Source organism: Zophobas morio, unplaced genomic scaffold (genome assembly GCF_036711695.1).
Source record: "Zophobas morio isolate AGI-343-1 ecotype UQ-CSIRO unplaced genomic scaffold, CSIRO_AGI_Zmor_V1 ptg000026l, whole genome shotgun sequence".
In the NCBI taxonomy this organism is placed as follows: Eukaryota; Metazoa; Arthropoda; class Insecta; order Coleoptera; family Tenebrionidae; genus Zophobas; species Zophobas morio.
In genome coordinates, this window is record NW_026972131.1 from 8268096 (window position 1) to 8291358 (window position 23263).

The 23263-nt window shown below is 33.0% G+C and overlaps 1 protein-coding gene across 1 annotated transcript; it reads left to right on the forward strand.

Moving 5' to 3' along the window:
• Nucleotides 1-13943: 13943 nt before the first annotated feature.
• On the forward strand, nucleotides 13944-15307 carry LOC135136048 (uncharacterized). Its single transcript, XM_064065176.1, has 2 exons — nucleotides 13944-14729; nucleotides 14788-15307. Exons 1-2 carry the CDS (start codon nucleotides 13944-13946, stop codon nucleotides 15244-15246), a joined length of 1245 nt encoding a protein of 414 aa, XP_063921246.1. The 3' UTR covers nucleotides 15247-15307.
• Nucleotides 15308-23263: the final 7956 nt, after the last annotated feature.

A 23263-nucleotide genomic window follows, 5' to 3' on the forward strand; every position in this document is an offset into this window, starting at 1 on the left:
TGTATATTTGTTTTTGTTGTATTAGCAACTCTTGAATTTTACAAAATTACTTATACATGTCACAGAACGTATTCTTGTAATTTTTTTTCTAAAATTTTTAACTGCATACGATCAGAGCCAAGTTTAAAAATTTGTATAATATGTAATATAGAACAGTGTAATCGGAAGCGTTTTCCGCTTTTCGAATACCGCTCTTATTTAAAATATACGCTCCTCCTGAATCTATATATTAGTTTTTGCTAGACTTAAAAATGATTAATGTCAATATTAAGTAGTACATAATTTATTTAGTTCTAAAAAGTATTTCAACAGTTTTCTGTCTCATTTCATCCTTAAGGCAGTCGCTGCGTTTGGTGCATGGAATTTTCAGTACATTTTCAGAATGTAATATCTTAAATCTTTTTCTTCTTCTGATTAACAAAGCTGCTGTCTACGAAAGAACTACACAGAATTGTCATTTTTACAGGGCTAAATAGGATTTGATATTATGGAGTATCTAGTATTTCAAGCAGTTGAAATTGGCCTTGATTTGAGCATGAGACACGTAAAATGATTATCTCTTGAGTATGTATTTAATTTTGCACTTATATGGACATCTGTATATGGCTTGTTAAGTTTAGAAGGGACGAATTGCGTGTAATGTTAATAAATGATATTTAATAAAAGGTTATTGTTATCAACGTTGTCACTTCACATTTTTCAGTAACAAAGCAAATCTTAGCACAACCATAGAATCACTGGTCTTCTTAATAATGTCAAACCAAAATTAAATTGAATGCTCTCGTGACTTCTTTACTAATCTCGACAATGACAGATGACAGGCAAGGACTGTAGTAAATATTTAATATAAGTGTTCATGTGAACAGTCCGCGTTAGTAAGTCGTATTAAGTCACCGTATGTCCTAATCAACAGGAGTGGTTGGTTCGTCGTTCAGGCGTCGATCACACAATTTTCAATCATTCTATCAAAAAAAAAGAATAAGGAATTGGAACAATAACGACACTAGAGTAAATATTTTGAAATAATTTTCTGACTGTAAAACGTGTAATAAATAATTAAATTTGATCACAGTTGATTTTATCTTTAAAAACAATAGATTTTGTATATGTAGTTTGAATTCCGTTTTTCCTTCCCGAGCGTATGCTAAGGAATTATTGTACTTGCATTTGTATTGTTGCATTGTTTCATGACCCCTAGAATATGAATAAACAGGTATTCCCTTTCCATCTGTCTGTCTGTCTATCTATCTGTCATCTGTTGTCTGTCCGTGTCGATTTTTATTGGACAGATAATCCTACTAACTAATTATAATTTAGGTCTATAATACTATTATTATTACACACTGCACTAATCCACATTGGTATACGTGTTCAAAAATGTCCAGGACGTCATTACAAAATTTTGTCATTGAAAAATTTACTTGAAACATCCTCACGATAGCATGCTGATTGACCTCTACTTTAAAACTACATACACGTCTTTATTACTTCCCGAGCGTAGGCTAAGGAAGTATAGTAATCGAGTCCATTGGCCAAATTGCTACTTTCATATTTTCTCGACATGTCATGACCTCTAGAATACGAAAAAAGTAGTCTCCCGTTTCTGTCTGTCTCTCTATCTGTATCCATTTTTATTAGACAAGTAATCTCCGAAACTACCAGACCGATAGTTGTCAAATTCGGTATGTAGGTATATATATTAGGACTATCATGTAGATAGTTAAACGCTAACTAAAGTTTGCCCCAACATCAATGGGTAAACGTCATCTCCAAAAGTCATACTAGTAAGTTTTTTAAATTTCATAAAATAAGATAGTCCTACACCTGTGGTGTGTAAATCCGTGTCGAATTTTGACCCTAGACATCCAAATTTTTGGAAAAAAATTCAAAGTTGTATATTATTATTATTATATTATATTAATACAAAAGTACACGACCAAAGCCTAAGCTTTTGTGGTCGTGTGCAAGTTATAAAGAGCTATAAAACTTTAACAAAAGAAAAAAATTGGTCTAAAGAGTTTAGACAGTACTTCCCTCGCTGTCGGAAACTTGACTACTGCATGCCTATTGTGTTTTTTTTCTCATTACATTTTTGTAGTGGGAATTTAAAAAAAAATTGTGATGACGTCATCAACATTTTTGCAAGAACACGTACATCAGTTGGGATAGATGTAGTGTAATACTAAGAATAAAATTATTGTATTCCCAAATCTTCGGGAAAATGAATTGGGTCGTTTTGAATATTGATTTCTTATAATCAATAAAATAACGAAACAATTTACTCACGTATACGGCGCCGGTGTGTAATATCTAGAGAGCGGATTTCTGTCGGGCTAGGCAAGGCCAAAGTCGGTACGGCTGGTACGGGATGCGAATTCATTGCGGTTGCGGACTGCACTTCGTTTATTTGAGATTAGAATAACGCTGTTTCGTTGCACTCTGCTGTTAATTCCCGTTCTCATTTACTTAGCCGTTTGATTAATAAATCGTTAATTATATTTATGGAATTAGTACTGATTAAATTCAGTGATTATCTATCACCCGCTACTGAGTCCCGGCGATCCAGCGCGTCCCCACCTATAATCGTGACGTAGCCCGACAAAAATCCGCTGTCTAGTAATATGAAAGGCAACTGAAAATCGTTTATGTATAAACATTCTTAATTTAAGATGACAAGCGTAACAGCATACGTGAGAGTCAAACAGAGAAACTGTAAACAAAACGACCATCGGTTTTATTGCTTCGACTTCCGCTTATTATATAAAACATTGGGTTTTATTTTAATTCTTGACGGTGAAATTCACAATTGGTTGATTATAAACATGTCTATTTCACATTCGCGGAACCAAGTGAGCGCATAAAACAAATGCAGGTCTGTAATGTTAAAGTCGATGTAAATAAGCGTGCTACCCTTATGTTTCAACCGAGTTTTTCCTTTAACAAATTTTGTGTCTACCAAATTGGGTTGGTTGGGGTGTAATACTAATAATAAGTGTTACCTTTAATTTAATCAATAAAATAAATTGACTTCATTAGTTTTTTTGAACCACCTCTTAAGAAAATCTAAAAAATATGAATGGAATGATAAATCACAAGTACAAACTCATCATATTTTTTGCATTTTAGATAGGATTTATTCAGCAAAATTTAAGGGTGACGTCATCAATTTTTTTAGGAGGGATGAACAAATACATTTTGAACAAAAGTTTACCATGCTTATAATAACTTTAAAATATTCCCAAGATTTCAAAGCATTCGGTTTTGTAATTCCTGATTAAATCGATAAATTAAATTCACGCCTTCATTAATTTTTTTGAGTCACCCTGCATATGCAAATCCAAAAATATGAATGGAATGATAAATCACAAGTACAGACTCATCATATTTTGTACATTTTAGATACGATTTATTCGGCAAACTTTTGAGCTGACGTCATCAGTTTTTTGTAGAAGATAACCAAATATATTTTGACTAAAAATTTATTATGCTCTTTATAACCTTAAAACATCTGCAAGATTTTAAAGCATTCGGTTTTGTAGTTCCTGATTAAATCAATAAAATAAATTTACCCATTCATTAATTTTTTTGAGTCACCCTGTATATGCAAATCGAAAAAATTTGAATAGAATGATAAATCACAAGAAGAGATTCACCATATTTTGTACATTTTATATAGGATCTATTCAGCAAAATTTTGTGGTGACGTCATAAATTTTTTAGGGGGGACGACCAAATACATTTTGATCAAAAATTTACCATGCTTATGATAATTTTAAAATATCTTCAAGATTTCGAGGCATTCGGTTTTGTAGTTCCTGAGTAAATCAGTAAAATAAATTTACGCTTTCATTTATTTTCTTGAATCACCCTGTATATGCAAATCCAAAAAATATGAATGGAGTGATAGATCACAAGTACAAACTAATCATATTTAATACATTTTAGATATGATTTATTCGGCAAATTTTCGAGCTGACGTCATCAAGTTTTTGGAGGGGATAAGCAAATATATTTTGATTAAACATTTATTATGCTCTTCATAACCTTAAAACATCTGCAAGATGTCAGAGCATTCCGTTTTGTAGTTCCTGATTAAATCAATAAAATATATTTACGCATTCATTAATTTTTTTGAGTCACTCTGTATATGCAAGTCCAAAAAATATGAATGGAGTGATAAATGACAAGTACAGACTCATCATATTTTGTACATTTTAGATATGATTTATTCGGCAAACTTTCGAGCTGACGTCATCAAGTTTTTGGAGGGGATAAGCAAATATATTTTGACTAAACATTTATTATGCTCTTTATAACCTTAAAACGTCTGCAAGATTTCAAAGCGTTCGGTTTTGTAGTTTCTGAGTAAATCAGTAAAATAAATTTACGCATTCATTAATTTTTTTGAGTCACCCTGTATATGCAAATCCAAAAAATATGAATGGAGTGATAGATCACAAGTACAGACTCATCATATTTTGTACATTTTAGATATCATTTATTCCACAAACTTTTGAGCTGACGTCATCAAGTTTTTGGAGGGGATAAGCAAATATTTTTTGACTAAAGATTTATGATGCTCTTTATAGCCTTAAAACATCTGCAACATTTCAAAGCATTCTGGTTAGCAGATTAAAAATTAAATTTCAAAATGTTGTTTTATAATTTTGATTTTTTTTCCAAAAATCTGGACGTTTCGGGTGAAAAGTCGATTCAGAGTTGTAAACTACATGTGTAGGACTATGTTATTTTATACAATTGAAAACCCATTTACTATGTACAATTTTGAAGTGACGTCATCGCATTAGTGGTGGGGATGATTAGACAAATTTTGGTTAGCGTTTTACCATCTACATGATATTCTTAATATAAGTACAAAATTTCACAACAATCGGTCGAGTACTTTCGGAGATTATCTGTCTAATAAAAATCCGGGACGGCAGACGGACAGACGGACGGACAGACGGACGGACAGACGGACGGACAGACGGACGGACAGACGGATGGACAGACGGACGGACAGACGGACGGACAGACGGACGGACAGACGGACAGACAGACGGAAATGGGAGACCTATTTCTTCGTCTTCTAGGGGTCATGAAAGATCGAGAAAACGTAAAAGTAGAGAGTCGGCCGACGGACTCGATTACAATACTTCCTTTGCTTACGCTCGGGAAGTAAAAAGAATGAAATAATAAAAATAAAGAAATAAAAGTTATAGAACATTAATCCTATTCTTGAATGAGTTGAGAGATGGAGCTTCAATTGTGGCGGCGGGTAGGTTATTCCAGGAATTAAAAATTGGTCTAAAGAGTTTAGACAGTACTTCCCTCGCTGTCGGAAACTTGACGACTGCATGCCTATTGTGTTTTTTTTCTCATTACATTTTTGTAGTGGGAATTTAAAAAAAAATTGCGATGACGTCATCAATATTTTTGCAAGGACACGTATATCAGTTGGGATAGATGTAGTGTAATACTAAGAATAAAATTATTATATTCTCAAATTTTCGGGAAAATGAATTGGGTCGTTTGAATATTGATTTGTAATAATCAATAAAATAACGAAACAATTTACTCACGTATACCTACGTATCAGAGGCAACTGAAAATCGTGTATGTATAAACATTGTTAATTTAAGATGACAGGCGTAACAGCATACGTGAGAGCCAAACACAGAAACTGTAAACAAAACGACCGTCGGTTTTATTGCTTCGACTTCCGCTTATTATATAAAACATTGGGTTTTATTTTAATTCTTGACGGTGAAATTCACAATTGGTTGATTATAAACATGTCTATTTCACATTCGTGGAATCAAGTGAACGCATAAAACAAATGCAGGTCTGTAATGTTAAAGTCGATGTAAATAAGCGTGCTACCCTTATGTTTCAACCGAGTTTTTCCTTTAACAAATTTTGTGTCTACCAAATTGGGTTGGTTGGGGTGTAATACTAATAATAAGTGTTGCCTTTAATTTAATCAATAAAATAAATTGACTTCATTAATTTTTTTGAACCACCTCTTAAGAAAATCTAAAAAATATGAATGGAATGATAAATCACAAGTACAAACTCATCATATTTTTTGCATTTTAGATAGGATTTATTCAGCAAAATTTAAGGGTGACGTCATCAATTTTTTTAGGAGGGATGAACAAATACATTTTGAACAAAAGTTTACCATGCTTATAATAACTTTAAAATATTCCCAAGATTTCAAAGCATTCGGTTTTGTAATTCCTGATTAAATCGATAAAATAAATTCACGCCTTCATTAATTTTTTTGAGTCACCCTGCATATGCAAATCCAAAAATATGAATGGAATGATAAATCACAAGTACAGACTCATCATATTTTGTACATTTTAGATACGATTTATTCGGCAAACTTTTGAGCTGACGTCATCAGTTTTTTGTAGAAGATAACCAAATATATTTTGACTAAAAATTTATTATGCTCTTTATAACCTTAAAACATCTGCAAGATTTTAAAGCATTCGGTTTTGTAGTTCCTGATTAAATCAATAAAATAAATTTACCCATTCATTAATTTTTTTGAGTCACCCTGTATATGCAAATCGAAAAAATTTGAATAGAATGATAAATCACAAGAAGAGATTCACCATATTTTGTACATTTTATATAGGATTTATTCAGCAAAATTTTGTGGTGACGTCATAAATTTTTTAGGGGGGACGACCAAATACATTTTGATCAAAAATTTACCATGCTTATGATAATTTTAAAATATCTTCAAGATTTCGAGGCATTCGGTTTTCTAGTTCCTGAGTAAATCAGTAAAATAAATTTACGCTTTCATTTATTTTCTTGAATCACCCTGTATATGCAAATCCAAAAAATATGAATGGAGTGATAGATCACAAGTACAAACTAATCATATTTAATACATTTTAGATATGATTTATTCGGCAAATTTTCGAGCTGACGTCATCAAGTTTTTGGAGGGGATAAGCAAATATATTTTGATTAAACATTTATTATGCTCTTCATAACCTTAAAACATCTGCAAGATGTCAGAGCATTCCGTTTTGTAGTTCCTGATTAAATCAATAAAATATATTTACGCATTCATTAATTTTTTTGAGTCACTCTGTATATGCAAGTCCAAAAAATATGAATGGAGTGATAAATGACAAGTACAGACTCATCATATTTTGTACATTTTAGATATGATTTATTCGGCAAACTTTCGAGCTGACGTCATCAAGTTTTTGGAGGGGATAAGCAAATATATTTTGACTAAACATTTATTATGCTCTTTATAACCTTAAAACGTCTGCAAGATTTCAAAGCGTTCGGTTTTGTAGTTTCTGAGTAAATCAGTAAAATAAATTTACGCATTCATTAATTTTTTTGAGTCACCCTGTATATGCAAATCCAAAAAATATGAATGGAGTGATAGATCACAAGTACAGACTCATCATATTTTGTACATTTTAGATATCATTTATTCCACAAACTTTTGAGCTGACGTCATCAAGTTTTTGGAGGGGATAAGCAAATATTTTTTGACTAAAGATTTATGATGCTCTTTATAGCCTTAAAACATCTGCAACATTTCAAAGCATTCTGGTTAGCAGATTAAAAATTAAATTTCAAAATGTTGTTTTATAATTTTGATTTTTTTTCCAAAAATCTGGACGTTTCGGGTGAAAAGTCGATTCAGAGTTGTAAACTACATGTGTAGGACTATGTTATTTTATACAATTGAAAACCCATTTACTATGTACAATTTTGAAGTGACGTCATCGCATTAGTGGTGGGGATGATTAGACAAATTTTGGTTAGCGTTTTACCATCTACATGATATTCTTAATATAAGTACAAAATTTCACAACAATCGGTCGAGTACTTTCGGAGATTATCTGTCTAATAAAAATCCGTGACAACAGACGGACAGACGGACAGACGGACAGACGGACAGACGGACGGACAGACGGACAGACGGACAGACGGACAGACGGACAGACGGACAGACGGACAGACGGACAGACGGACAGACGGACAGACAGACGGAAATGGGAGACCTATTTCTTCGTCTTCTAGGGGTCATGAAAGATCGAGAAAACGTAAAAGTAGAGAGTCGGCCGACGGACTCGATTACAATACTTCCTTTGCTTACGCTCGGGAAGTAAAAATGCGGTTTGGTAGGAATTATTGTGTGTGGCGTGTCCTGTAGGTTTTTTTCTTGATCGGTCATCGGTATTTAAGGAAAATAGACACAGAGAAAGAGAAATGAGACAGTTCCACGGTGAACTGATTGTGTAGAACGCGAAAGCAAAAGATTGGATCACCCTTATGTCTCCTGTATTCAAAGGTTGTTAATTTTGACATTCTGAGGTGTGCTTCGTACGGTGGGCGTGTTCTACCGTAGGGGATGCGAGTAGCATACCGCTGCACATACTCCAACATGTTACGGTCCAAGATGGCATGCACACATTGGATTGTTTGATCCCAAGTGAAGTGCCACACATTTTTCAGGGTTAATAGGCATTTGCCAAACTGCACTCCAATAAGACAGACAATTGATGTTGGTTTGAAGGGTCTGATGGGCATGAGTTGGATTGCCATAGAATTTCAAGTCGTCAGCATATAAGAAGGATTTAGTCGTGAGAAGTGATGAGAGATCAGAGACAAATATCAGGAATAGGATGGGACCCAGTACTGATCCTTGTGGAATCTCACTTACAGCTGATTTAGTAGATAATAACGTATTTCCTACTTTTACTTGCAAAGATCTGTTCTTTAGATAGCTAGAGAGCTAGAGGTGAAGGTCGCCATTGATCCCAAAGTGCTTAAGTTTGATAGGAAGTCTTTCATGTGGGACCATGTGGAAAGCTTTGGCGAAGTCTACATATATGATGTCTACAGGATCGTGATTTTCAAGTGATAAAGTCCAGTCATTAATACATGGTAGTCGATTGGTGGAAATCGATCTTACAAGGGTAAAGTCATGTTGGTTAGGGGGAATAATATTATTTCGAAGTAGGAAAGGTGTGCTCCATAATTTTCGATACCACGCTTAATAGACTGATTGAACGGTAGTTATTGGGGTCCAATTTATTTCCCTTCTTAAAGATCGGGACCACTAGTGTTTTCAATCAGATTTCAGGGAGAGCATGAGTTTGAAATGAGTTTTGCATCAACATGGTTAGGCGGAAAGCGAGTGAGTGAGTGTAACTTTTCAATAGAAAAGGAGATATACGGTCGATTCCGGAGGCCGATGATGAATTTAGAGTGAGGAGATGATGTTTGACAGTGTTCTCTTCGAATACTACATTTATAAGATGTTCGCTAAAATCTGGCGAAGAGAGCTGCGGCAAATTACTTGTGTCCTCCAAAGTGTAAACTGATTCAAATTTCGACGTAAAAATTTCCCAGATTTCAGTCAAGGCGTCACACAAGTTACGATTACTTGATTTTAGAACTGGATATTGTAAAACTGCTTTTGGTTCGCGTTCAGGGCAATATTTTGTTCATAAGTTGCCTTATCTTGTCTTATTAACCTTGACATGCTATTTGAATACGTTTTAAAACAGATGTAGTCGCTTTGAAGCCGGGTTTTATTAAATTTCTTCCACAGTCAATTTTTTTGCATCAACATTAGTAACGTAAAGTTTTTGATCCAAGGTTTCTTTGGATTCCAGCGATGATTTGTCAAATATGAATTTTTGGAGATATAATTAATAATTTTAGTCTTGTGTTCTAACAAGACAAACTCATTCAAATGAAACTAATTTCTACGTGATATTCTTTCGATGTATAAACATAAATTGAGCCTCAGATTGATATTACCTAATGTTGAAGAACAAGGGTTGTTAAAGAAGGATTATTTTAAGTTCAACATGGTGAGTCATCAGAATCTGACAACGGACTGTCAGTCAGTGGCGTAACATGCACACTTCAGAAGAAGGTGGTTTTTAAATTTACTTATTTAAATCGCAAACAATAACACATGAAAACATAAACTTAAGTGTCATGGTCAACACACTATGCGAATCAATCTATTAGGCACTAATCTAAACAGGGTAGAAAAGTTCACTATGACAGAGAAACAATGACGGACGCCTCTGAGGGTGCGCCCATTTGAAAATGCTGAATATGTTTAATTGTATTTCAGGAGAGAGGAAAGTTCTGTCGAAACAACTTTCGACCAATTTTTTTATGATACCTACCCTTATAAGTTAAAATAAAAGTTATGTGCGTAATCTTAAAGTAAAGGTAAAGACGTATGCTACGTGTATGTTTCAAGTGATTGTTCCCATTATAAAATTTTGTGATGATGTTACAGATTTTTTTAATGTGTTACCAATTCAATTCTGAAACAAGGAAATTAATGTATTTAAATATATGTAGATTGAAATATTGGTTAACAAGTGAATGATTTCATGCATTATAATTATGATGGATATTTTAATTGTCTATTTGATTTACTGTAATAATTATTTTATATTTTTGTATTATTTTGATACATGTAGTGTACTAATTTGCTATATTTGACTACATAATTAATAACTGCACATTCGATCTGATAATAATTATTGGAGTTTTTTTTACTTCCCGAGCGTAAGCAAAGGAAGTATTGTAATCGAGTCCGTCGGCCGATTCTCTACTTTACGTTTTCTCGATCTTTCATGACCCCTAGAGTACGAAGAAATAGGTCTCCCGTTTCCGTCTGTCTGTCCGCCTGTCTGCCGTCCGGGATTTTTACTAGACAGATAATCTCCAAAAGTACTGAACCGATCGTTGTGAAATTTTGTACTTACATTAAGAATATCATGTAGATGGTAAAACGCTAACCAAAATTTGTATAATCATCCTCACCAATAATGCGATGACGTCATTTCAAGATTTTTGGGAAAAAAATCAAAATTATGAAACAACATTTTGCCATTTAATTTTGAATCTGCAAAACCGAATGCTTTGAAATCTTGCAGATGGTTTAGAGTTATGATAAGCATGATAAATTTTTAATCAAAATATATTGAGTTATCCCCTCCAAAAAATTGATGACGTTTGCTCAAAAGTTTACCGAATAAATCCTATCTAAAATGTACAAAATATGATGAGTCTGTACTTGTGATTTACCATTCCATTCATATTTTTTGGATTTGCATATACAGGGTGACTCAAAAAAATTAATGAGTGGGTGAATCTATTTAATTGATTTAATCAGGAACTACAAAACCGAATACTTTGAAATCTTGGAGATGTTTTACAGTTATCATAGACATGTTAAATTTTTAGTCAAAATATATTTTCTCATCCCCCCCCTAAAAAATTGAGGACTTCACCTCAAAATTTTGCTAAATAAATCCTATCTTAAATGTGCAAAATTTGATGGGACAATACTTGTGATTTATCTTTTCATTCATATTTTTCGGATTTGCATATACAGGGTGACTCAAAAAAATTAATGAATGCGTGAATTTATTTTATTGCTTTAATCAAGAATTGCAAAACTGAATACTTTGAAATCTTGCAGACGTTTTAAGGTCATTGTAAGCATGGTAAATTGTTAATCAAAATAAATCTGCTTATTTCCCCCAAAAAACTGATGACGTTATCTCAAAATGTTGCCGAATAAATTCTACCCAAGATGTGCAAAATATGATGAGTTTTTATTTGTAATTCATCATAGCATTAATATTTTTTATTGATCAAATTAAGAACAAGTGACCCCATTTTCCCGAAAATGTGAAAATACAAACATCTTAATTTAATAGGAATTATAATAATGATATTTAAAACATTTTGTCGATTGTACCTTACCAGTTAATTGTTTTGATCCTCTGTTATGAGGGGACGAACTCATTCAAATGAAACTAATTTCTACGTGACATTCTTCCGATGTATAAACATAAATACTTGTTTTTCTTATCGAGGATAACCTAAGGACGTACAGTAATGGAATCCACTGGGCAATTTGTTACTTTCAAATTTTCTTACTACTTTTCATAACCCCAAGACAAGGCTGGGGGGTGGCTAGGGGATGCTCCTCTAGATCTAGACAAGTTATAATTAACCGAATGTGAATTACAGCATCTAAAAAACGAAAAAATGTAGTGTTTTATTCAATAAACAGAAGTCAGAGCAATAAAAAAGTCTGGACCGTCGGCATTGTCATCCAGTTATTCCAATTCGTAGAAAACATGTTTTAGTTTAGTTTGTGTTTCACCGTCACGTCTACAGATTGATAACACAGGCCTGCGATGGTTTTCCCCTAACAAAATCAAGTAGTAATTTTGGTAGGTCTTAGACACTCATGTATAAAAAAAAATTGCAAAAATTTCTATCACGTACAGTTTCTGCAAAAAATATTTTTTTCAGTTTTGTTCTTAGTACTATAAAAATTAATTTCTAGATTTTGTGGTAATAATAAGTATGGATAATGGTGTTGATATTTCATTTCGTGTTCAGCTTAGTAAGAGTTATTTGTGTCGACTATGCGCTTACTACCCTGAATTTAAACAAAAATTACTAATGTCTTCTCGGAAATGGGTTAATTCTTCAGATAAGTTTGCTGACACCAATGATTTGGATGGAGCCACAAAATCATACAGACGATTGTTACTTTTGCTGTTCAAATATAAAATGATATAATACGAAAAATGTAACAGCAATAACATATCCTATCGTGAATACAAGAGAAAACGCTTAAATCAGAGCTTTGAAGAAAGAAAAAAAGAAGCTTCTTGATTTATTTGTTTTTTTAAGTCTTGTTTATGACTAATTTAGTTCATTTAATAAATAAACATTCAATTTTATATTCTTTATATTTTATTTTTTCATAAAAATTGTTTGAAAACCTATGAATATTTAGGCCTACATAAAAATAAATCTCGATGTGCTACAAAAAAACTAGAGTTATATTTTAATTCGGCATACATAAATACCTAAAAAAAAACAATATTATTTAAAAGGGAATTTAAAAGTTATATTTCGCAGGCCTGTGATAAGTGTTATGGCTATTTGTCTTAAATTACAAGTACTATACAAGGTGTTTCTTTTATCTGTTCACGCTTGACAGTTTTTGTTTTTTTAATAAGCAGTCATAGCAATCACAAAAAAATGACAAAGATGTCAGTTCCAAATAATGACAAAATTGAAAAAATTAATACTCAATTTATTTTAAAATGCCCCGCTACAAAAATGTAATACGAAAAAAAACACAATAGGCATGCAGTCGTCACGATTCCGGCAGCGAGGGAAGTACTGTCTAAACTCTTTAGACTAATTCTTTAAAATGAGTAATTCAATACATGTAAATATGCTTTCAACACAAAAATGAGACAATTCTTCATATTTAACCAGTTTCAAGATAGCATTAAATACCTTGTTCATTGGTCATCACAACTGGTAATCCATGCTTTGTATATAAATTAAATTTGTATACAACTGTCCCTTGGGCATAAGAGGCGCCAGCCTCTGCCTTATGTCATTTTTAAATAAATAAAATAAATAAAATAAAAACACGAACACCTTACATGGCACATCGTAGTTCGAGTAATGAAGTTCCACTGTATTAATAAAATGTCTGATCTTTCTAAGAAGTTACAAAATTTCCACTCAAAACAAATATACATATATATAATAAAATGTTTACTAGTGCGTTAGGTATACCTTATTTAGATGCTTATAGACATCGAAAAAGTAAAGTCACTTTTTATTACTCAAGTAATGCTCTAATAATTCTAATAGTCATTTTGATGAACAGCTTATACAATTGAAACGAGATTACTTAAAATACAAGTAACAATTTGTTTAAAACAGTACCTAGTCATTTAAGAGATGATAATATCGATAAAGTTTTTCAAGATTAGATAAATTTTTGTGTTACTTATAAAAGTAAAAAATTCACACAACTTCATTTTAACACAAATTATTCCAACCTAAGTGATCTCAGTGATAAAATAAATATGTCTGGTGCAAAAGATGTTGAAAAACAACTTAGAAGTGTCGTTACTGACGCCACTAAAAAATTGAATCTAAGTAAATTTACTATCGATTTGAACTTAAACGCACTTAAGGGAGATGGTTTTTTGGGTGAATTTTACAAAGTGTCAGTTAAGGATGACGAAAGTAATTCCATATATTACTTGGCAATTAAGAAAGCCCCCGTGGAAAAGACGAGGCGAGAAGAACAATCAATGGATATGGTGTACCAGAATGAAATCTCCTTCTACTCGGAAATTGTTCCTGCTTTTAGACAATTTGAGCAAGAACAGCATGTATCAAAACCATTCGATTCTATAGCAAGGTATTTCACAAGCAACAGCCAGATTGGAAGGGAGATAATAGTTTTTGAAGACATCACAAAGATGGGATATATTTTGAGAGAAAAAGATTTACTTCTGGATGACGCACATGCTAAATTGATATTTGAAACTTATGGACATTACCACGCAATATCTTTCTGTTTGAAAAACAAAAAACCGGAAGAATTTGCTAGACTAACTGCTTCATTGCACCCTATTTGGAAAAATTTAGGTGAAAAAGAACGTTTTTTGACTTTTTTGAAGGCCAGCTTAAAAGACACACAAGAGAGTTTAAATCCTGACGAAGACGAAATTGTTTTAGAAAAATTTAGAAAATATGTTGATAACACCCAAGAGATCTTTTTGGAAAGTTGTGATTACAAGGGTCAATACTCCGGAATAGTTCATGGTGACTGTTGGTCTAATAATATGATGTTCAAGTATCAGGTGCGTAAATACTTTAATATTTTTTTTTACATACCTATATGATGTTAATTAATTATAGGATCCTCATATTCCCACTGAAGTTGAATCCATGAAGTTGTTGGATTTTCAGCTAGTATTTGCCTCGACTCCTGTTCACGATTTGTCATATTTTTTCTATACAAGTGGTTGTAAAAAGTTATTCGACAAATTGGAAGAATATTTGGATATTTACTACCAAAGTTTTTCTAAATTTGCGAGTGAACTAGGTTGCGATCCCCACAAGTTATTACCAAGGGAAATGCTAAGCCAAGACTGGAAGAAATATTCACAGTTTGGAATGATGTTATCAACAATATTAACGAAGATTAAACTGATAAGTAAAGAGGATTCCATAAAAATCATCGAAGCTGCCGATAACCAAAAGGAAGGCGACAAGGTTAATGAAAGTGGTTTTGAAGGTTTAAATTTTGACAGCGTCCTTTTCAAGCAAAGGGTACGCGACATTGTAATTCATATGCATGAAATTGACGCGTTATAAATTTTTGAAATTTTATCCAATTTGTACAGAATAAGAGTCTTAAATAAACGCTCTCGTTATATGTGTATTTGTTTTTGTTGGATTAGCAGGTCTTGGATTTTACAAAATTACTTATATTGTGATATGTAATATACAACAATGGAGTCCAAACCGTTTCCAGAATTTCTAATACCGCTCTTATTTAAAATATTTCATACTAAATCTACATATGTTGGTTTTTGCTAGACTAACAGATATTAAATTTCATAAAATTAATTATTTATCTTCCACACGACTTTTTTTTCTAAACCGTTGAATTAAAAAGGATTAATGTCAATATTAAGTAGTATAATTTGTTTAATTTTAAAAAGCACTTCAACAAAGTATTCTTTCTTATTTCACTCTTAAGGCAGTCCCTGGGTTTGGTGCATGGAATTTTCACTACATTTTCAGAATGTGATATCTTAAATCTCCTTCTTCTCTGATTGACAAAGCTGTCTACAAAAGAACTAGGCAATACTAAAAATCAGTGGGTCTTAACTTAAAAATTGTCATTTTTACAGGACAAAATAACACTTCACATAATGGAGTATCTAGAAGTTGAGAGTGTTCAAATGATGTTATATTTTTCAGTTTGTGTATAGTCATGGAGCGCAAACAATTGGAATTAGCCTTGATCTAAGCATGATACACTTAAAATGTTGAAAGTAGGTGAAAGAGATTATATTTTGAGTATGTATTTAATTTTGCACTTAACTGAACATCTATAAATCGCTTGTTAAGTTTAATAGGGACAAATACTGTAGCAAATATTTAATATAAACGATTACGTGAAAATACTACGAACACTCTGCGTTAAAGTCGAATTTATTCATCGTATTTCCTAATCAACAAGAATAGTTGGTTCGTAGTTTTGGCGTCCATCACACAATTTTATTAGCATCTGTGCGGTCAATTTAGCATAAAAAAAAGAATGTGAAATTTTAGAAATAGCGACACTAGGCTAAATATTCGTAAATAATATTCTGATTTTAAAACGTGTAATAAATAATAAAAAATTGGTCTAAAGAGTTTAGACAGTACTTCCCTCGCTGTCGGAAACTTGACGACTGCATGGCTATTGTGTTTTTTTCTCATTACATTTTTGTAGTGGGAATTTAAAATTGCGATGACGTCATCAACATTTTTGCAAGGACACGGATATCAGTTGGGATAGATGTAGTGTAATACTAAGAATAAAATTATTGTATTCCCAAATTTTCGGGAAAATGAATTGGGTCGTTTTGAATATTGATTTTTTATAATCAATAAAATAACGAAACAATTTACTCACGTATACGGCAACTGAAAATCGTTTATGTATAAACATTCTTAATTTAAGATGACAAGCGTAACAGCATACGCGAGAGCCAAACAGAGAAACTGTAAACAAAACGACCATCGGTTTTATTGCTTCGACTTCCGCTTATTATATAAAACATTGGGTTTTATTTTAATTCTTGACGGTGAAATTCAGAATTGGTTGATTATAAACATGTCTATTTCACATTCGCGAAACCAAGTGAACAAATGCAGGTCTGTAATGTTAAAGTCGATGTAAATAAGCGTGCTACCCTTATGTTTCAACCGAGTTTTTCCTTTAACAAATTTTGTGTCTACCAAATTGGGTTGGTTGGGGTGTAATACTAATAATAAGTGTTGCCTTTAATTTAATCAATAAAACAAATTGATTTCATTAATTTTTTTTGAACCACCTCTTAAGAAAATCTAAAAAATATGAATGGAATGATAAATCACAAGTACAAACTCATCATATTTTTTGCATTTTAGATAGGATTTATTCAGCAAAATTTAAGGGTGACGTCATCAATTTTTTTAGGAGGGATGAACAAATACATTTTGAACAAAAGTTTACCATGCTTATAATAACTTTAAAATATTCCCAAGATTTCAAAGCATTCGGTTTTCTAATTCCTGATTAAATCGATAAAATAAATTCACGCCTTCATTAATTTTTTTGAGTCACCCTGCATATGCAAATCCAAAAATATGATTGGAATGATAAATCACAAGTACAGACTCATCATATTTTGTACATTTTAGATACGATTTATTCGGCAAACTTTTGAGCTGACGTCATCAGTTTTTTGTAGAAGATAACCAAATATATTTTGACTAAACATTTATTATGCTCTTTATAACCTTAAAACATCTGCAAGATGTCAGAGCATTCCGTTTTGTAGTTCCTGATTAAATCAATAAAATATATTTACGCATTCATTAATTTTTTTGAGTCACTCTGTATATGCAAATCCAAAAAATATGAATGGAGTGATAAATGACAAGTACAGCCTCATCATATTTTGTACATTTTAGATATGATTTATTCGGCAAACCTTCGAGCTGACGTCATCAAGTCTTTGGAGGGGATAAGCAAATATATTTTGACTAAACATTTATTATGCTCTTTATGACCTTAAAACATCTGCAAGATTTCAGAGCATTCGGTTTTGTAGTTCCTGATTAAATCAATAAAATATATTTACGCATTCATTAATTTTTTTGAGTCACCCTGTATATGCAAATCCAAAAAATATGAATGGAGTGATAGATCACAAGTACAGACTCATCATATTTTGTACATTTTAGATATGATTTATTCCACAAACTTTTGAGCTGACGTCATCAAGTTTTTGGAGGGGATAAGCAAATATTTTTTGACTAAAGATTTATGATGCTCTTTATAGCCTTAAAACATCTGCAACATTTCAAAGCATTCTGGTTAGCAGATTAAAAATTAAATTTCAAAATGTTGTTTTATAATTTTGATTTTTTTTTCAAAAATCTGGACGTTTCGGGTGAAAAGTCGATTCAGAGTTGTAAACTACATGTGTAGGACTATGTTATTTTATACAATTGAAAACCCATTTACTATGTACAATTTTGAAGTGACGTCATCGCATTAGTGGTGAGGATGATTAGACAAATTTTGGTTAGCGTTTTACCATCTACATGATATTCTTAATATAAGTACAAAATTTCACAACAATCGGTTGAGTACTTTCAGAGATTATCTGTCTAATAAAAATCCGGGACAACAGACGGACAGACGGACAGACGGACAGACGGACAGACGGACGGACAGACGGACAGACGGACAGACGGACAGACGGACAGACGGACAGACGGACAGACAGACGGAAATGGGAGACCTATTTCTTCGTCTTCTAGGGGTCATGAAAGATCGAGAAAACGTAAAAGTAGAGAGTCGGCCGACGGACTCGATTACAATACTTCCTTTGCTTACGCTCGGGAAGTAAAATTGATCACAGTTGATTCTATCATTAAAAACAATAGATTTTTAATTATATATACATATATAATACACATCTTTATTTCAACTTATAGTGGTTATTCTTCAAAAAAGCTGGATATGTTTTACCACGCCTCAGGGAAGTTGTGTCTAAATAACTGTAGACCTATTGTGTAATTTATAATAGCGATAATAATTATTATTATTATTAAGTACGAAAATTAACGAAAATGAATACCTTTTCACCTAATAATAGTCGGCTTATTTGGATGGTTAAATTATTCGAAACGATTTTATTTATTCAAAACTTTTGTTAACCTAATGAGTGTTTCGTATTACTTTATGTAGAACATCGTAATATATCAACAAATAATTGAGAAAAAAACTGAATTGATTCTACTGTCTTGGACACTTTTGGTTGCATAATTTGATTACTCGGATGTACAGGTAATCATCATCAATTAATTGGTATATTTTGCTCAACGTGAAAAACCAAATTCCTTTAAATTGGATTTGGAAATGGCAAAATATGATAAAAAATATGTCCTCTAGTAAGCTATGAGATTTTTTTTAATTAATGAATTTGGCGTTATAATTATTTGGCATTTTATCTGACAGAACATGTAAAACTGATTAAAAAGAACAAGGAACGGGTTCGTATTGTCAACATAAGTTTTTTAACATTAAAGTTACAAGGTTGCTAGACTACTTTTTTTTTAGATCATATGAGATAAAGTACTTATGAGATGAAACTACATCCCATGTTTATATATTTTGTACAGCCATACGACATAACTGACAAAGAGAAATTGTAACACGTAGAGGGAAATGGCAGTACTAAAAAATGACTTTGGAAGAAACAAATAATACAACAGTTTCGAAAGAGTTTAAGTCATTACGATGGCCGGTAATTAAAATGGGCGCGGGTAGAATTCAAGAACTTATTACTTGGTAACTTAAATTTACACGACTAATTACACATCAATTATATACAGAATAATTCCGACCGGAATGGATTTGACTAGATTCTACTTCTCCCGGACTTCACTGACTGCTTCCGATGGTAGTTCCTATTTAAACAGCCACGCGATTGTTCTCGAAAGGTCGCTGTCACCGCTTCTAGGCTTGTTTTGGAGCACCCATCGCGACTTCCGCTTCCAGGCTTTTCTTTAGCATACGCCGTCCGACCGCCGTCACCAACAATGAGTCACCCGTCGTCGCACATACTAGAAAATCCATAGGTGTTGTACCGGGGCGGCGTATGTGTTCTTTCGTAACAATATGAAGAACCAGTGAGATATAAGAAGTAAGCAATGGCTTTGGAATTGATAATAATTTATTAACAAAATCTAAGAAAGCCCTACAGAGAACTACGAAAAAAAAATGCTAACGAAACCAATAAACGTTGAGTTTGAATCTAACAAAAAAAAAACACAAAAAACAAAATAAGTACATCGATAATGCAGCAGATTATGAATTTGAAAAAATAAATGGTTTCGTATGCCTAGTAGTAGTAATATGTAGATGAAAACCATATGAAGAGTAAGAACATTAAGACGAGAATACCAAAAGGAAATCAAAACCTTGGTAGCCTAAAGGTACCAATGAAGCCAAACAATATATCTAGCATGACAAAAATAATATTTATAAAATGATGGGATAGTAATGTACATATAAGATCTGGGTACTAAACAGAATGAAAGAGGATACTGTGATAACCCAAACATCCCGCCTTAAATTGACATGTAAAAAAAAATAAAAAGCCCGCGAAAAATTCAAAAATTCAAAAGTTTGGCCTTGGCTGTGAGCGACTGACAAAATGGAACCCTACATTGTGTTTTGAAAAATGGCGGGGTGCGTTCAGATGCAAACGGTGGACCCCAGGAAACACAAAAAACCTGGAGGACACAAATGTATTTATTCCTCCACTGACAAAAAAAAAGAAAAAAAAACTGCGACTAAGTTGTCTAGGGTGAGGACACCGCTTAATGCTCAGCTCCAAAAAAAACTTTGAATGACTTGGAATGAAATCAAATTAAACGTTCTGAATCAATGCAAATATTTGAAAATCACAAATTTAATAAAAACAAAGCAAAATCTGAATTAAAGTAACTGGACGCAAATACACACGTTATATAGACGTGTGGCGGCAAATTTAAAATATGACAGTCAACAAGAGCACAAAATTTTAATGAAAATCTATGCAGCGGCATTAGAGCGCTATAAGTGTGTGGCGATCGAACTATGTCAATTTCCTTCTAAAGCACTGCAAAAATATCCATAGGGGGGTTGTAGCATGAGCGCATTTTGGGGCTCCTGGTCGTGGCTGTTCTCCTACCCACGACGGTGATTCTATCTATCGCAAGCACTGTCGCCCAGCACTCCAAGAGTGCGTAGACGAGCAGACCGTTACGGTCGCAAACTCGCAGTTGGGTCCCGGCTATTACGAAGCATTACGTCATCTCGACGCCCCTGATTTTTTTTCTAACATGCATGTTTGGTGCAGATGGGGCCATAAATCCCGCCAGGTCGACTAGGAACCGCGAACTGCGCTTCCACCATGTGTTTCTGTGTTATTTAACCTCAATTCCATTTATATGTTCAATTCTTACTACTCTGATATTAACCTACAACTGAACAAGTGTCAAAGTTTCAAAAGGAGCAATAAACATCATGTAAATTCGCCAAACAATCTTGTGAAATTTTAAACAACGAATAATTCTTATTTGAGATGAAAGCTGGACATCAAATAATTTATATGATGCATTGATTATGATGGAAACTTGTGAAGAATACGTGAAGTTAGAAACTGCATAGCATGAAAGTTTATGTACAATTTAAATTATTATACAACAAAGAAAATTACTGAAGTTAAAATTGTGAGATAGAGAAATATTGTATGACGTGAAAATTGCATAGCTAACAAATTTACATGACATTAATATTTGCCACACTTTATCAACGATTCAAACAAAGAATTTATATGATGTTACATTATGCTATGATCCAAGTGATTGGTTACTTAAAACAATTTGTTTTGAAGGTTTATATCGTGGAATATTTTCCCCAAACAAAACACATGATAAATAAACACAAAATCCATCAGGCGTTGCGATCAAACTTTCTCGGTGATATAGCTGTGCACGTTGCGAGAGAAATATCTCGGTGATGTGATGATGATAAGATGATAATAACGATGATAACTGCATAAGGAGAGAAATCTTTAATACCCTCGTCCCGCAGTCCACGATATTATGAATTTTATTAATTTAACTGCCGTAAATGAACTATTAGCAATTTTGTGTGAAAAATTAAGAAGTGTTATAATGTAACACTTAAGTATTAGCATCCAGAAACGTTATTCGTAACTTTGTTAATCCTGACTAAGTGAATGTCATGAAATCTCCTAGTAAGTGATTTATCTAAATAAATCTAATGTCTATTAATTTGTGTTAGCACCCGTTAACGATTAAAAATCCTAACCTGATCTATGAATTTACAAACAATGAATCAAATTTACACGTGTTAGCGCCCGTCAAAAATTCACTTGTTTCCGATTAGAAAGCGGCAGAATTAACTGCGCGTCTTGGGAAAATGTGGCGTCGTCGTCGTTACGATTAATTGTCGTTAAACAAAGGCTTCCTCCCTTTTATTAACTAACGAAGCTGACTCATCACGTTGTTACACTCACAACAAACACACCAAAAATGACGCTTTCACCTCTCTCTACCAGGCAGCCATCTTGTTCCTACCAACCCTCTAACTAAAATCCCCAGCAGGACTACCCGCTACCCAAAGAGCGCTAACCTGCACATAGTTGCCTATGTTTAACGATTTTTTTGTTATTCAAATGCGATTTCGCGCTGTTGTTAATTTATTTCAGCACGAAATTTTAATTCGAATTCGATCACCACAATATGTTAAACAAGATGGAAAATAGTATATTAAAGAACGAGTTTCATAAGGCAAATATTGAGGCACGAATCCAAGTTTATAGAACGAGCGGCGAAGCCGCGAGTTATATAAAGGATGAGTGCCTCAATGGCCTTATGAACGAGTTATTTATACTATTTTTTCTACCGCACACGTTTTTTCCCAAAATTTAATTAAAATTTGCATTTTTTTTAATCTGGGGACTTTTGTTTCGTGGTCTGACACTAACCACGAAACATTTGAGGTTCGAATTTTCACAACAACAATTGTAATTCGAATCAATTCGAGTTTTCGTAATTTAAAATTAGTTAAAATGTCTTGCGAAGAAGTTACGCGTCCGGAAACGTGGGAAATTTTAAGTTTAGATTTGCCACTGACATTCACCTGACATTTCTCGTCATTGCTACCAATCTTACCGATCTAAATTACACCAGATCTATTAAAGAACGCCTTTCCGCTATTAACGAACTGCTGTGACGTCATTTGCGTGCGTTAATAGCTCTATTAGAAAACCAAAAAACGTGGGCGGTAGAAAAACAAATTTTAAGAAACCAATAATCAAAAATCTTATACAGAAAGTATAATTATGTTAAGATATAAAGATTCATATAAGTGGGACATGTGAAACGAGTGAATAGGATAAGAATGCCAAAGTTAGTCCTGAACAGGAAAACAGCTAAGGGAGGGGAAGAAATGGAAGGTCGAGAGAAAGACCGGACCAGAAGCTAGAACAGAACATGAATTGGAAGTGAAAAATAAGAAACAGGTGGAGTCTATGGAGAAATAATAGTG

Bases quoted from the DNA above. Each gene is read 5' to 3' on its own strand.
- LOC135136048 (XM_064065176.1), top strand. From the start codon at position 13,944: ATGTCTGGTGCAAAAGATGTTGAAAAACAACTTAGAAGTGTCGTTACT. The intron at 14,730-14,787 runs GTGCGTAAATAC...AATTAATTATAG, and splicing joins ATATGATGTTCAAGTATCAG to GATCCTCATATTCCCACTGA.